The sequence below is a fragment of the Glycine max genome, chromosome 9, assembly GCF_000004515.6.
Source record: "Glycine max cultivar Williams 82 chromosome 9, Glycine_max_v4.0, whole genome shotgun sequence".
NCBI lineage: Eukaryota > Viridiplantae > Streptophyta > Magnoliopsida > Fabales > Fabaceae > Glycine > Glycine max.
In genome coordinates, this window is record NC_038245.2 from 38,822,710 (window position 1) to 38,839,533 (window position 16,824).

Genomic DNA, 16,824 nt, shown 5'->3' on the forward strand with positions numbered 1-16,824 from the left:
TTTATGAGATCTATATATTTTTAAATTATAAATTAAAATACACAATCTGAAAAAATGACTCTTATTTGTTATAAATTTTAATTATAAAAAATATTTATACCTTAAAGAGCTTAAAATACTAGTTTATATATTTTATATCTATAGGATTTTGAAATCCTGTAGTAAGAGTTAGGATTGAGGCTTCATTAATTGAATATTAATTGACTTCTTTTTTTAAGAGGGATAAAACAATTTCTTGATTCTGTGTCATCTATTTTTTTTTTTGTTAGGGACTTGTTAATGTTTCATGCAAAATTAGATGATAATTACCATGCAAGTAACACAACCTAGTATCGACAAAATATTGAGTACAACGGTAACATTCATCTCTAGTAACAATTGTCATCAATTTAATGTCAATTTTTTTATTTATATTCATTTGACACCACATAAACAAGCAAAACAACGTTATGGCCTTGTACATGTTTCTTCTTAGTTGCAGGCATCCAAGAACTAGCTAAAGATATGGTGACAATTTTGTTTTGCCTTTATTCTTTCTTTATATAACATAATGATAAAAAATATATAGGATTGAGGATTTGGAATTCTACTCAATCTAATTATAATTAGGTCACTCACAATGAAATAAAATCAAATCGACTCGTTGAAATATTATTTAATTAGATTAGGTTGAATATAGGTTAGCGGGTTTGATTGTGAATCCATATAACCCTAATGAATTGAGATGTCCTATCATCAAAAGAGGAACATATTTTTTTTAAAAAAAAAATTATAAATTATACACAAATTAACAGAAAGGAAGCAACATGTTAAATGACAAAAAATGAGCAAGAAATTCATAACCAATATAGCAACATTTACAATTCAAGTTGGAACGTTGATAATACCTAATACCTATCGATCTACTCCTATCATCATACAGAAAATATTGGGAGAAAAATAAAACGAAAGAAATCCTATACAAATAGACAAAGCCGGACGATGAATCCGAACCCAATCCTTAAATCCTATGTTTTAACTTATCACCGATACATACAGGATTTTGTTTAACCAAACCTTGACGACCAATTTCCTTCAAATCAACGTGGCATGCATGCTTCTCCGGGTATCTATGTGTTCCACAAAACACATCCCCACAACGACACTCGAACCCTAATAGCCCAACCTTTTTGTTGCAGCACTTGCACCTCTTTTTTCTCTTGTTGTTTATTATTCCCTCAGGGTCGGTAAGAGAAACATCAACCATAGTAGCATCATCAGTGTTAGAAACTTCAGAAGCACATGGTTTGCAAGAAGTAGCAGATGACTGATCAAGAACAAAAACTTGGTCGCTCAAGTTCTTGGTTTCACACTCTTTTGATTTCGTGACGTTTTCTTTGAGATAATCTATGTAACACTTTGAACAAAGGTTCTTGGTGGCAGAAGAACCATAGAAGCCACAACCATTAGCACAAAGTGATGGAACCATGTTGTTTTGGGTTGAGGAAAAAACGAAGAAAAGATCTTTTGGTATCGCCTCGCAAATTTGGAGCAAGAGAGAATGTGCAATACATGAGATACTTGAAGGGTATATTTATACCCAACGGTAGCAAAATTCTAGACAAATCTTATCTTAATTAAGCATAAAATATATTTTTATCTCATATAACTTCTAGTATTAAATTAAACTATAGATATCTTATCAGCATAAAATCCTTAGATGATACGATATATATATAAACAGATTCAAACTTGAATGAGAATTTTTTGGCTGTAATTCTTGAATGAGAGCAATTTGAGAATTTTTTAACTGTAATTTTTTCAACGAAAGTGATTTTAATTTTTTTTTCATTTACAAGTGTTTTTTTGATATTTTTCTTAGCCTTTTTAATATTTATCTCTTTTGATGTATCATTTTTAATCTTTAATTTAAATTTAAATTTTAATATTTTTTTTAAAAATTATCAATAATTAAAAATAATTTTATATCACAATATAAATTATTTATAATAAATTTAAAATATATATTTTTTATTACGTACAAAATTTAATTATAATAGAATATATATATATATATATATATATATATTTAAAATTATTTAAATTTTATAAATTTTAGTTATATAAAATAAACATTTATACACAAGCCAGAATTCTGGTACATTTATATCATCAAATCCATACATTCAAATAACACAAATAACATCAATTTATTTTTCCTGTGTTTTTTCCTAATCTATTCTGCACCAAAGAAACTCAAGGCGTTGAAATTGTTAGACAATGAAATGAGCAAGATTAACCTCTAATAGAGAATTTATTAAATGAATTTTTTAAGTTATTTTTTATAGTTTATATAATATTGTTCTGATCTTGAGAGTGTTATATGATTATAAGAAATTTATATATATTTTTGTTTCAATAATAAGAAACTTCAAAAATTCATTTTTATATCTTTTTTATTTTCACTTAATTATGATGTTGTTATGTGTTAAACAAATATTATTTTATTATTAAGAAATAATATTTTATGAAAGATAAAAATCTTATTTTATAACAACTCTTCATGTCACATAGATTTATTCCAATAAAAAAAATTTATAAGAAATTATTTTTTTACTTAAGAAATCCTTCAACAAATTCATTTGGAGATGCTATGCTCATAAGGGATAATAACAAGAATTAGCATCGTCAAGTATTTCGATATTCTCAAGCTTGTGTTAAATCTATATATATTAAGTAACTTGTTTATCTGTACATAACTTGCAAAATTAAGAAAAATAATATTAATCACTTTTAAAGTTTAAAGTAGAAAAATCATTTTTGAACTGACATGTAAATCATTTACGCTAACATAAAAGCCAGATTAAACATAAAATAAATTATTATACATTATTAAAATGGAGTCAAATTGAGATGAACTCATTCCATTCTAATGTTCAATTTATGTCATGTGTATGGGCCTTTCCAGGTCACAATGAGATTCCGGGTCCGTTTATCAAATTTTAAGAATTAATTATTTCCACAATAACGTGCATTTTAAGAGTTTATTATCTTTTTAGTCACTAAATATTTAAGAATTTTATTTTTGATTTTTAAATTTATTTTATTAGTTAATACTTAACTTCTTTCATCCTTACTTTTAATTCTTTAACCTTTCTTTCCGTCAAGAGACTAAAAGTAAAAACAATTTTAATGTCAAGTTTGACGGATTAATCTTTTTTAAAAAATGTTCTCTTCATGTGATCACCATTTTTTGTCTATTATACTGGCATTTTATATAACTAGTAAATCGAATTACTCGGCCTAGTCTGGCTTTATTAGGCTAAAGTGTGAAATCGGATTGGATTACGTTCAAGTTGCAAATTTCTTGGCCTAGTCTTACCCTATGTTGGTCCACTAGGCCAAATTGAACCTCCTAATTAAAAATTAAACATATTTAATTTAATATAAAAAATTCTTAAAAAATAAAATTAAAATAGTTAATCAAGTCAGATTAAATATGCCCAATTTTGAGCGTACATTTTATTAGCTCAACCTAACCCATTAAGCCTATCAGATCAAGCCAAATTGGTTCATCTCACCAATAGATCAAAAATAAGCTATAATATCATGTTAGAATGTGACTTTGAATCTAATTCAACTCTAATTACAAAATTAACTTACAAGATGAGGATTGTTACACACTTATATACTTTATCTCGACATTATCTCTAACATGTGAGACTTCAATACTATCTTTGGCTACATGTCACAATGTGGAACTTCAACACCCCTTTTTTTCCATGATCATGGTTATCAAACTCTTAAATTAGCTTGTAAACTCGAATGAGTTTACAAGTTCACATGCATGTTTCGAGTTAACTTGTTTACAAACTCACTTATTGGTAGATTCGAAGCAAATTCCATAGAAAAAAATTAACTCAAAATGTTCATGTAATGTTGTAACACTCCATTTTTCGTAAAATAAATTAAAAATTATTTTATTTAAAAATAAATAGAGTTTTATGAAAATAATGAGGTTTTTAAAATTAAATAAATAAGAAGAAATAATTTTATTAATTAAAATAATAGTTTAAGGTAAATAAAATAAATAAATGTTCTTAGAAAATAAAAATGATGTTTTATTTATTCATTTGATAGGAAGTAAAATTGAGTTCTTTTTTATAAAATAAAAAAATAGAGTAAATAATAGGTTGAAAGTACCCTAGTTATAAATAGAAACATATTAGGTCAGTTTTTACATTTACAATACATATCTACACTCTATCGTCCTCTCAAATTTGTTTTCCCTTCTCTCTTCTAAAACCCTATCTTTTTCACGCATACACTTAAACCTATTCCAGTAAAACTACGATCTCAGATTCATAAACCGTTGGATCATCGTGAAATTTGAACACCAAGTTTAAAACTCATTTTCACACATCTTCACCGTTGGGATTTAAAACATAAGAGAGAAAAGTCTCTCTCATGGAGACAGTGAAGTGGAGGCTCCAATCCCTTTCTCTTTCTCCCTAACGCTTGGAAATCTTAACAGAACAACTAGAGAAAAAACTTGAGGAATCTTAGGGAACCGCTAGAGACGTTGTTATCACTGTCGAACTACACACGTAAGCCCTCTTAGAGGTAAGAGATGAGTTTATCGCAATTGTGGATAAAATGAATATATGTAGGGATCCTTAAAGGATCAAATTGAGATTCATTTTGGGATGTTTACTATATTGTGATTCTTCCTTTATGATTATAATTATGAGATTGTTGTGTTTAACGGATCAATTGATGCTATGATGCGAATTGGTTGATAAAATTGAGTGCTCTTTGTGTTTTTATGTTTTTGACTTATGATTTTGATTCCTTTGATTTTGATATAATTATGTGAAATTGTTTGAGAGGTTTAATCATATGAACATAACATATTAATGTTATTATTGTGTGACATGTATATAATGCATGAGATGTGATAACGTGTTGTCTTGAGATTATGGAAGTGTGATGAACTATGTGTAAATGACAAGTTGAATATGTGTTAAATTGTGAGATCACATGTGCATTGAGTTGTTGTGAGCTATAAACCGTACAATCACATGGCTGTAAGACCCTTTAAGGACGACGAGTTAATGCGTGACGAGTATTGTGATGGGATCCACTGTAGGAACCCGACAAGTTTAATCACTTTGAGGCGCAACGAGTTAAAATTATTTTGAGAATAATTGATGAGTCTTGTGTTTTGTATAGTTCATAGATAAAGTCTGCGTGCTAAAATATTTTCTGGATAGGACTTGAATCAGGAGGGAGAGGTCCTGACGGACTCTTCGGAGTGTTGGTCTTAGGGGTAAATACACTCAATTTGAATGTTCCTTGAAGCCTATGTTGATCCTATATGGTTGGAGCGTTCTCGCAAAATAAAGTAACCCTGACTGGTCTCCCTATGATTTTACCTAGTGAGAGTGACTTGATTTACATGGTACCACGTTGCATATAAGATTGAGTGTATCCTGTCATGTACTCTTGGGCGCCTGACGAGATTTTTCACTGACATGGTACCACGTTGCATATAAGATTGAGTGTTAGTATATTTGTTGCATAACGCTTGTGTATTGATCGATATTGATTGGTTGAGTGATATTGTGTTTTAATCCTTGAGTGCGTGAATAATGTGAAAATGTATGAGACATATAGTGTTCAGATGTGATGTCACACAATAAGTGATGGAATGACCTGAGTTGTGTTTAAGTAAATTGTATTTCATTTATATGATAAGTTGTGTTTGGATCTTGTGATGATCTCGAACTTTGCGTTCGTGGGAGCAAATGGTTAGGTGATTGGCTATGAAGAACCTCATAGTAGAGGACGTTAGAACACAATGCTCTGATAAGATGTAACATTAGGACATGAGTTTCTGTATTATTTGCATAATGTTATAAACATGTTATTTTATGTTATTCCGCTACTTAACTTGTTTTCTTTTGAAAAAAGTTGGATGGCTTTGCTTTGAGCCAAAAATGTTTTCATACCCTTATTTGATAAGTTTTTAATTTGGTGATTAACGTGAATATGAACCTTTTATCCATGTGAGCTCCTTTATGTTTATTGAATAAAATTATTTTAATTAATTCTTCATTTTCATGTATAATATTATATAAATATGTATGTCAGGATAAATGGTGTCACATATGTATTGTATTTTATTGATTTAAGTTATTTTATGGATTATCTAAGTGACATTTATCCTTTTTTTTAGTCATTTTAAGAACTTATGTTTTGTAATTGTATCAACTTATTATTTATGTTATATTTGGTGTAGTTTTAACTTATCTAGTAGTGATTTACTATTAGACTTAGTTATTTTAGTATTGTGAAGTTTGTTGGTTTATTGTTTTGCTTTATTATGGAGTTGAAGTATTGAATTGATATGTTATTTATAATTATTTTATCATTTTTTATATGAGGTAAATTCTTACAAGTCAAGTTTACAAAGCTTTCACAAGTGTACGTAAATTCTTGAGTTTGATAACTTTGCCTACGACTACCCTTCACAATTAAGATAGGTTAGAACTTAGGAGTGATGACTTTCTAACATATATCAACTTTCATTGTTGTATTCTTGAGGACTTTTTTACTTTTAATAAAATGGTTAATCTTACCAGAATAATCACATACAAGTTATATATTTGTTAGTATAAAGAAAGTAATTGAATAGTAACTTTGAAAACAAAAATTAACACAAGCTAAAACATGACCCACAAAAGATGGCACTAATAATTTCCTCCCGCTAATTATGTTTACCCAAAACATTGTACCTACAGAAAACAATTAAAATATGAAAACAATATTACACACAGTTGAAAATAACCTATTCTATTTGAGTACTCTTCTAAACATTTTTGCCCCCATGTTTCTCACAGCAGCATTCACTCACATATCGCAGTTGTTTATGAAGTTGCAGAAGCTATACCACCATATACTTTTCCTTCACAATATGGTCTAAGACAGGGATAATCATTGACAGTAATATTTAGTTTACCAAAACCATTGATGAACTCGTCCTACCTTGTTGATTCAGTAGGCTCATACCTTTGTAGACATGCTTGTTTGAAAACTAGATGAAAAAGGATTCAGGAACACACTAGGCCTACCATATTCACTTTTTATATCACAAACAGCATCAACACCTGCAAGCTTTTGCTGTGCTGGATTAACCTTTGATTCATTATTGGGAAATTCATCTTCAAACACCACCCACACCATGCTTATTTTAGTCTCTAGTGTCCATGAAAGAAGAGTAGGGGTTGGTGACAAATCTATACCAATGCTCTCTTCACTCCTTTTGCTTTCTTTTGCTTCCACTGCCAACTCTATCTCTTTAGATTTTGTAAAGTGGCCTGAAATTGGAGGTGGCCTTGATGAGATGCTTTTGAGAGAGACATGTGAAGCTTCAAGTTCATTCTGTGGACTACCAAGTTGTTCCAATGCCACTATATGATTCATGCTGATTATCTTAACAAAAGGGTAATCCAAACTCTTGTTTTCAACCACTTGTTTGCAACTTTCATACAGATCATGAAGCTTTTGGCTCTGAAGAGAAGCTTTCTTGAGTATTTCACAAGCTAGGCCTCTGGCTGATGCTGTTAGATCAAAAAACATGTTGACAAGAGCCGCAATTCCTTCAGAGAATGTCATATAAACTTGGAAGCTTTCTCTCAAGGTGTTGCTCATAGCAGCTTGAGCCAAGCTATGATCTGAGCACAAAACATCATGAGGGGAGCATTCCAGCACCTTATCAATAAGCATTTGGCATTTAGGCAATATCCTGAATGCCATATCAATCGATTTTTCGTCGTATCGCCGAAACTCTAACCCTTTGGACATGACAGGTTCAAGTTTCCCTGCTTGGTTGATTAGCCAACTCATCCTCTCTTCAAGATAAGCTGCATACTTGTGTAGGAAACCAACAACTGAAGAACTCTTTGTGAAACACCTTGTTGTACTAATTTGTAATTGAAGGTGGCCTGAGACATGTGCCTTGCATAGCTCTTGTTCAAAGGATCTGTTTCCACCTCTAAGGAGGCGATGGATCAAGACAAGGGTCTTGAGGGCCACAACATGATCCTTGGTTTTGCCTAGGCGGCACGAAATCCTCTCTGCGAGAAAAGGAATGGAGCCCGGGGAGTTTGACACCAGGAAGAGGATTTCATGCATGTATCTGTCATCAATGGTGCCATTGTCATGGCCAGTGGCACGAAGTACTGCAATCTCTATGTTGGAAAAGCCATCATGTTGGTAATTATGGTACATCATGGCCTTGCCAATAGAGGCATGATCTTTCACTGAGCCAAGAGCTAAACGAAGCTTACCTTGTATATCCACACCCATTCTTCTTCTTCCTTTTTAGAAGAATAAAAAAAAAGGAGAAGAAGAACTTGTATAATGTTGATAGAAGAATAATGGCACAATTTGATGTGTAGAGGTAAGAAGTTGCTGGAGTACACGCATATAAAGGTGGGTGGGGAGAAGAGTGAGAAAAAAGTTTGGCCTTAAAAAAAATATTGGTAGCAGTACAAATTGCAGAATCAAATCTTTCATATTTTAAACACAGAATTGTAATATGGACAAGAACGTTCATCATATAAAATAAAATAGTTTTTACTTTTTTAGATTGTTATGTGTGTGATAGGTTACCAGTCTACAAACCCAACAACGTACACTTCAATATCCTATATTAGAAGGGCAATAAATCCACGTGCAAAGTCAACGAGTATACCAAAAAGGAAGAGCTTCCTTTCTTAGGTCCTCTTGAAGTGACAGAAAAATGCAAGCATGATTAATGACAACTCCAAATTTAATTTCGTAATCGTTCTTTTCCTTCAATCATGATCATACTATCCCGGTACTATATATAATATCAAGTTATAATGTATTTTATATTATAACTTATTTATTATGGAACTAATATTATTGATGTGAACCGGACAAGTTACTAAATATTTATTTTATAATTTAAAATTTATAAAAATATTTATTTGTTAGGTAATATAAATAATAATATTTTTCTCTAAATTTCTTTTCTTCTTGTGTTTATAAAAATTACTTTTTGAGAGAAAAAGTATTAGTATTCAAAAGGTTTGAGTATTTTTTTGTTACACACAATTAAAATCAATAGATTGTTATATCTTGAAAGATGAGTGCAATCAGATTCTGTTACCAGTGGGAGCGTTTTTTCTATAAGGATAGTGCTTGTGAGCTTCAATCCAAGTTATTTAAAGCTTCTCCTTTAAAATTATTTTTCTTTGTGCTTATTGTATATTATATTGCATTGTTAACTCATGTTTTATCATATTCTAAAGTTGTATTGTTACTGTTGTTCTTTTATTTAGTTTGAGGCTTTGTATCTTCTTCTCATTTATTTTATTTTATTTTCTAACAGTCTTAGAGAGAAAAATTTATTTTTTTCTTGTATAGCCTTTTTTGTAGTATCATTTTATTTTATCAAGATGTCTGTCATGGATATGATTAGGTCCCTTTCTAGTAAGCCTGAAAAATTTACGAGTGAAAACTTTTTCTGTTGACAACAACAAATGAAATTCTGGCTTACTAAATTAGATTTATACTTTGTGGTTTCTAAAAGAGAAATAAAAACTTCAACTCCCTATATTGATATAGTTGAAACTAATGTTACCAAATCTTCCACCACTAAGCATGATGTTTCTGATAAAGATATTTTATGTCATGGACGCATTCAAGTGCTTTAGCTTATAACATTTATAAGATTTTTTTGCCATAGTAAAACTTCTATTGAGTTATGGGAAGCACTTTAATTGAAATATGGATCTGCTAAAAAAGGTTTAAGTCAATACTTTTGTGAAAAAAATGATTGAGTTTCAAATCATTGATGAAAAATCTATTCCAAATTAGGTCCATGAATTTGAAAGCATTGTTTATGACATGAAATTGAAAAGAATTGTTTTGCCTAACATTATGCTTGTGGCTTTCATGATTTCAAAATTGCCTCCTTTGTGGATTGATTTTGCTCGACTGAAACATAAACATAAAGGTTCCACCTTTGATTATTTGCTTGTTTGTCTCTGCATTGAGGGTAAACATCATTTTTCTCAAAATATTTGCAAAAATTTAATTCTCGTGGCCTATCTTATTGAGAGCTCTAGTAAGCCTTTCTCTAAGTCCTTCAAGAAGCATGGGTTTAACAAAAATAAGTTTAGTAGAAAGCCTTCTTTTTTCTAAAAATAAGAAGAATGCTTTTAATAACAACAATAAGCCTAAGGATAAAAATTTGGGGAATGAAGTTTTTTGCTTTGTCTGTGGGCGAGCTAATCATTTGGCCAAGAATTGTTTTCAACGCCATCGCCAACCTACGTCTTTCCCTAAACCTCAGGCTAATGTTGTTACCATTGGTGCTGCTTGTGATTCCCCATCTGACATGTACCATGTCACTAGCCCTAATCTAAATTGTGTTTTTAACTCAAATGATTGGTTTATAAACTCCGGGGCTAATACCCATGTGTGTGCTGATAAAAAAATATTTTCTTTATATCAGGAATCAAGCACATGTACTGTGAGCATGGGGAATGGAAGTATGACACATGTGTTAGGAGAAGGTCAAGTCAAGCTAGAGCTATCTTCAGGAAATTTTCTTATTTTAGATAAAGTTTATCACATTTCTGATATTAGGAAAAATTTAATAAGTACTTCTTTGTTAGTCCAACAAGGGTACAAGGTTGTTTTTGAGTCCAATAGAATTGTTATTACTAGCCATTGTGTTTTTATTGGTAAATGCTACATTTGTGATAGTTTGTTTAAGTTAAGTCTTACGTCTCTTCTATTAATAAAATATTTAGCATTTCTTCTTTTGTTGCAAATGTTGAATGTTCTTATATGTGGCATGCTGGGCTTAGACATGTGAATTTGAATTCTATCAAAAGGATGATGTCTCTTAATCTTATTCCTAAAGTTTGTATTGATTTGAAACAAAAATGTGAAACATGAATTCAAGCAAAGCAAACTTTTACTACATGTATTGAAAGAGAAACTAACTTGCTTGAATTGGTTCATAGTGATGTATGTGATAGTAATGATGTGTTAACACGTGGTGGTAAGAGATACTTTATTACTTTCTTTGATGATTTCTCCAAATATTGTTGTGTGTATCTAATTAATCACAAAAGTGAGTTGTTTGATAAGTTCAAAGTATATAAAATAGAAGTAGAAAATCAATTAGAAAGAAAAATTAAAATTCTACGTTCTAATAGAGGTGGAGAATACACATCTTTAGATATGAGTAATTTTTGTGAAATGCATGGTATTATTCATGAAGTGACACCTCCTTATGCTCCTTAATCTAATGGTATTGCGGAAAAAAAGAATAATACCTTGTTTGATATGGTGAATGTTATGTTTGTAAGTTCTAATTTGCCTAAAAATATATGAGATGAAGCTTTATATTTCGCATGTCATATTCTTAATAGGGTTCCTTATAAAAAATTCGAAAAAACCCCTCATGAGTTATGGAGAAAAAGAGAATCAAATATGAAATATCTTAAAGTGTAGGGATGTCTTGCAAAGGTTAACATCCCTATTATAAGAAAAGAAAAATTGGACCAAAAACTATTGATTGTGTTTTTGTTGGATATTCTTTGCATATTACTACTTATAGATTCTTGGTTGTTAATTCTGAAGTGTTCGGAATTTCTAATAATATTGTTATGGAATCTAAAGATGTCACTTTCTTTGAAAATGTTTTTCCTTTGAAAAATAATTTGTCTAAACCTGTTTTTGATACTTCTTGTTCTAATTTACCATCTTGTAGTAATGCTAATAAGGACATTATTTTTGAACCTAGGAGGAGTAAAAGATCTAAAAAAACTAAAGATTTTGGTTCTGAATTTTATTCTTTTCTGCTTGAAGATGATCCTAAAACTTATGGTTAGAAAACAATATTGTTGAATCACTTACAAAAGGGTTGACGTGCTAACAAGTACTTGAGTCGTTGAGGGGAATGAGACTAAAGCTCATTATTTTGTCACAATAATGGACACCCGTCTTCGTGTGATTGGTGATCCCATGAATGAAGTTCAACCGATAACAACAAAATTGTTTGTTGATTAAAGTGCACCAAAATATTTATTTTGCGGAGTTGTTCTATTTCTCATTCCTATGACGAGGTGTATTATGAATTGTGGCAATATTAAGGTCGAGGTATTTACATGTGTATTTTTTTGTCTAAAAAAATACCTCTTAATGGATCCAACGACAATTATTGTAGGGGTGGGGGTCACAAATTACTCTTTGAGGATTCACCTAGTGAGTATGGTGGTGGGGCTACCACTGTGATATATAGGTTAATCTCGTAGTGACACTCACGAAACAAGATACATGTGCAAGATAGTGTAACGTGTAACTACTAATTAAAACCTAAATGAACACCAATATTATAGGGGTTGTGTACCAAAGCCCAGTTAAAGGTGTAATTCAAGACCATTAAGTCTCTATATTTTTCTCGGGTGGAAATTCATAAACATATGGTATAAGGCTCAAACTCAAAAGATTTCTTATACTGAAATATAATACCACATGCTACTTCTATTATCTTATTATACAAATTGTGTTTTTTAAAATTTTTTAAAATTTTAAATTATGTGGGGGATGTTAGTAAATATTTGTTTTATAATTTAAAATTTATAAAAATATATTATTTATATTAATTTTGTTGTTATAAAATAAAATATTTGTTTTAAAATATATTATGTAAAATTAGAATTCTAATCTTTTAGGATCTTTCGTTGCACAGGTTAGAACCAATGGGTTGGTGTATCTTGGGAGAGTAACACAATAAGATTCTCCTACTAGTGTAGTGAGAGCGTTTTTTTCTAAGGATAACGCTTGCGAGCTTCAACTCAGTCTATTTAAACTTCCTTTAAAATTATTTTTCTTTGTACTTATTGTATTGTTAACCCATATTTTGTCATATTCTGGAGTTGTATTGTTATTGTTGTTCTTTTATTTAATATGAGACTTTGCATCTTCTTCTCAATTATTTTATTTTATTTTCTAACAAGAGATTGATGCAAAATGGTAGTATGGTTAAAATTATCTAACAATTAATTTCAAAGACAAAACTTAGATGCAATTTCTTAGATATTGATGTTGTTCTTCCATCAGAATTAGAGTTTTATCATATTAATGTGTTTATCTTTAATGCTGACTTCTATGCAAGTTATGAAGACTTCAATTTTAATTTTAATTGAAAAATAGTACCAAAAGTATATAAAAATTACTTTTTTGAAACAATTTGTTTAGGTGGAAGCTTGCATAAATTACTTATTTGAAACAACTTTCAAGTCTGGACACAATGATAAGGTTGCTAACTTGTGACAAGGAGCTCACTACTAAAAAAATGAGTTTTAACATCACCCTATTAACATCGGTTATTTGAAAACCGATGTCGTTAAGCACTTACAACATCGGTTTTCAAATAACAGATGTTAAAATTGAATTTAGTGTAATTTTAATATCGGTTATTTGAAAATATATGTTAGAGTCGTTTAATTTAAATAATTATAGTTATCTCATATATTTGTAGGATATAAAAAAATGATATTTTTATTATTTTTAAACAAATTTTTCAGAAAAAAATAAAAATATTTTCATGAGACACGAAAATTATGTTTTAAGTCTTTAAATATAGAGTTAATTATAATTCACATGTAATTTATTTTTATTATATTTGTCATTTTTTTATTATTTTTAATCTCATTTGTTAATTATGTGAATTTTTTGTTAATAAATTTAATAAAAAAATTATTTAGGAAAGAAGAAACAAAGAAAAAGAATTATATTTAAATAGTGATGAATTTTTTTGTCAAAAGTTATTTTAATACTCAATTAAATATATTTTTTTAGATTTACTTAATAAAACTTTAAATTTTAATTGACGAACTAAGTTTGAGAACAAGAAGAGCATATTAAGTTTAGTAACCATGACACACTCAAATATGATTATCATTTATGAAATGATTATCACTGAGTTCTTATTATAAAAAAGTCATCCTTATTAATATTTAATATTGTATTAAAACTTAAATTTAAAATCACTAGTTAAATTAAAACAATCTTATCAATTGATTTATATACTTAGTAGCAAACAAAAATTGTTACAATTTTTTTATAATATCATTTAATTGAAAAATATTTTGATATAATTTTTAATATAATTATTACAGAAATTTACGATACTATAACTTACTGTCAAAAAAGTCATAGAATGTATGCATACATTATTTATTTGATTAAAACGTATTTTTCGTTCATCTATTTTTTAAAATTCATGATTTTAGTTTTTTTATTATTTAATTAAAATATTTTATCTTTTATTTTTAAAAATTCATAATTTTAACTCTTTTATTCTTTAATTGAGATATTTCATTTTTTATTTTAATAAAAAAATTTAATTTTAATTTTAATTTTTTAGAAGTAAAAGACGAACTATCTTAATTAAATGAAATGATCAATGATTAAAATTACAAATTTTTAAAAAATAAAATATCTTAATTAAAAAATAAAAATTAAATTATGGATTTATAAAAATAAGAAGAGTGTATCTTTATAAAAATTAAATTATGCCAAATGCATTTTTTAAGCTTCATGTATCTTTATTTGCAAAACGACTCTAATAGAACAATTTTTTTAAAATAAAAGCAATGTTAATATCCAATTATCAATAAAACATCATTGGAATAACAATATAAACGTGATACATTTTGTCCAGGGCCCACTTTCTTACGTTCATTTAGATGGAATTATTAATTGTAGCCTACTGGTTGGTTAAAATAACATTATATTTCCTATCAAAATTAAAAGTGCATTAGATTTATATTCGTTTACCAAATGAGAAGCGTACTTGATAACCCCCTTTCAACGAGCATTTGTCTTTAACGTCATATAAACCCTAAACCCTCTTTCGACGAGCGAAGTGTTGATCCATTCTTGCAATTGCTCGCACCAATTTCTGCGTTTTCTCAAGGTAAGCCCTAAACCTAAACCTATCATAGTTCATTTTATTGCTTTTTAATTTTCTCGCTTTTCAAAAGAAAATGTGTTATTCTTTTTTGTTGGTCACTTGATGAATTGCTGCTAGTGTTTTTGATCTTATTCAATGCTGAAATGTTGATAATGTGTTATTCTTTTTTGTTGATCTTATTCTTTTTTTATATTTATTTGTGTTTCTGTTTCTATGTAATGTGACGAATTGACATGTTTTGAGAGGCCAAGTAAATTACATAGTAGTGGTCCTGAAATGCTGATAATACATAAAATTGATGAAATCAAATTTATTCATTTAAAAAATAAAAAATATATTTGTATATTGTGCATAACTCGCCATGTAATCTAATTATTTAAAAACTAAAATGCTTCATCATCCATATTCATGGGTTTGTCTAGTGGGTGAATGGCTTCATGTCCCTTTACGGGGGTCCATGTCTTTTGTTTTTTAGTCATATAGGGAAAATGCCTCGTATGCCTGACAATGAAAGGGAGGATTTCTCTCATTTTTAGTCACTTCCAGCAAAAACTAGAACTACGCGGTTAATATGGATTAATTAATTTTTCAAAACAGAACATTTTATTTTTTAAAAAAAATCTTTGTAGAGAAAATAAAATCTTTATAAGAGTAATTTATGAGGCTTTGATTTGTAGAATTGTTGCAAGTTTTATCTAGCAGTTTATTTTTTTGTAAGCTTTTCGGTGTAATCTTGTGTCACACATCTCTTGTGGGCTGGTTGCAATAAACTTGAAGTTTATTTTTGGCTTTTAAAAAGCTGATGTTGTAAGTAATATTTAACATCGGTTTTTAAAAAAATTGATGTTGTAAGTAACATTTCACATCAGTTTTTTAAAAACCGATGTGAAATGTCACTTACAACATCAGCTTTTTAAAAAATCGATGTGAAATGTTACTTACAACATCAATTTTTTAAAAATCGATATCAAATGTCACATTTAACATCGGTTATTTTAAAAAATTGATGTTAAATGTTACTTACAACATCGGTTTTTAAAATAACCGATGTTAATTTATAGATTTACAACTTTTTTTTTCCTAATTCATATCATATAACATCGCCTATTTAAATAAACGATGTTAAATGTCACTTACAACATCAGCTTTTTAAAAAACCGATGTGAAATGTTACTTACAACATCAGTTTTTTAAAAACCGATGTTGATATATAGATTTATAACTTTTTTCTTCATAATTCGTATCATATAATATCGCCTATTTAAATAATTGATGTTAAATGTCACTTACAATATCAGCTTTTTAAAAAACCGATGTGAAATGATACTTATAACATCAGTTTTTTAAAAACCGATGTCAAATGTCACATTTAACATCTGTTATTTAAAAAACTGATATTAAATGTAAATTACAACATCGGTTTTTTTAAAAACCGATGTTGATATATAGATTTATAACTTTTTTTTTCATAATTCTTATCATATAACATCACCTATTTAAATAACCGATGTTATATTTATTAGTTAACATCGGTTTTTAAAAACTGATGTTAACGATACTACTTTCCACATCGATACTTTCAATATTAATTAATAACCGATGTTAAAAATCTTAAATAACCGATGTTGAAACCTTATTTTCTAGTTGTGGAGGTAGGAGGTCATAGGTTGAGCGAATAAGGTATAGTACATCTACCTTCCTCAAACCCCACTAGAGCCCAGAGGGGAAGCCTTTTACACTTGGTTGCCCTTTTCTTATCATTTATCTTAGTTGTTATGCACATGAGACTGCTTTAAAGGAGATGCTATATATGTTAT

The 16,824-nt window shown here is 29.0% G+C and overlaps 2 protein-coding genes across 2 annotated transcripts; both read right to left on the minus strand.

Moving 5' to 3' along the window:
• Positions 1–1,000: 1,000 nt before the first annotated feature.
• LOC102666624 (zinc finger A20 and AN1 domain-containing stress-associated protein 3) lies at positions 1,001–1,468 on the minus strand. The gene has a single exon (XM_026123776.2). The coding sequence runs from the start codon at positions 1,466–1,468 to the stop codon at positions 1,001–1,003; it is 468 nt and encodes a 155-aa protein (XP_025979561.1).
• A 5,200-nt stretch (positions 1,469–6,668) lies between these two features.
• Positions 6,669–8,499, minus strand: LOC100819393 (putative clathrin assembly protein At1g33340). The gene has a single exon (XM_003533215.5). The coding sequence runs from the start codon at positions 8,347–8,349 to the stop codon at positions 7,045–7,047; it is 1,305 nt and encodes a 434-aa protein (XP_003533263.1). The 5' UTR covers positions 8,350–8,499; the 3' UTR covers positions 6,669–7,044.
• Positions 8,500–16,824: the final 8,325 nt, after the last annotated feature.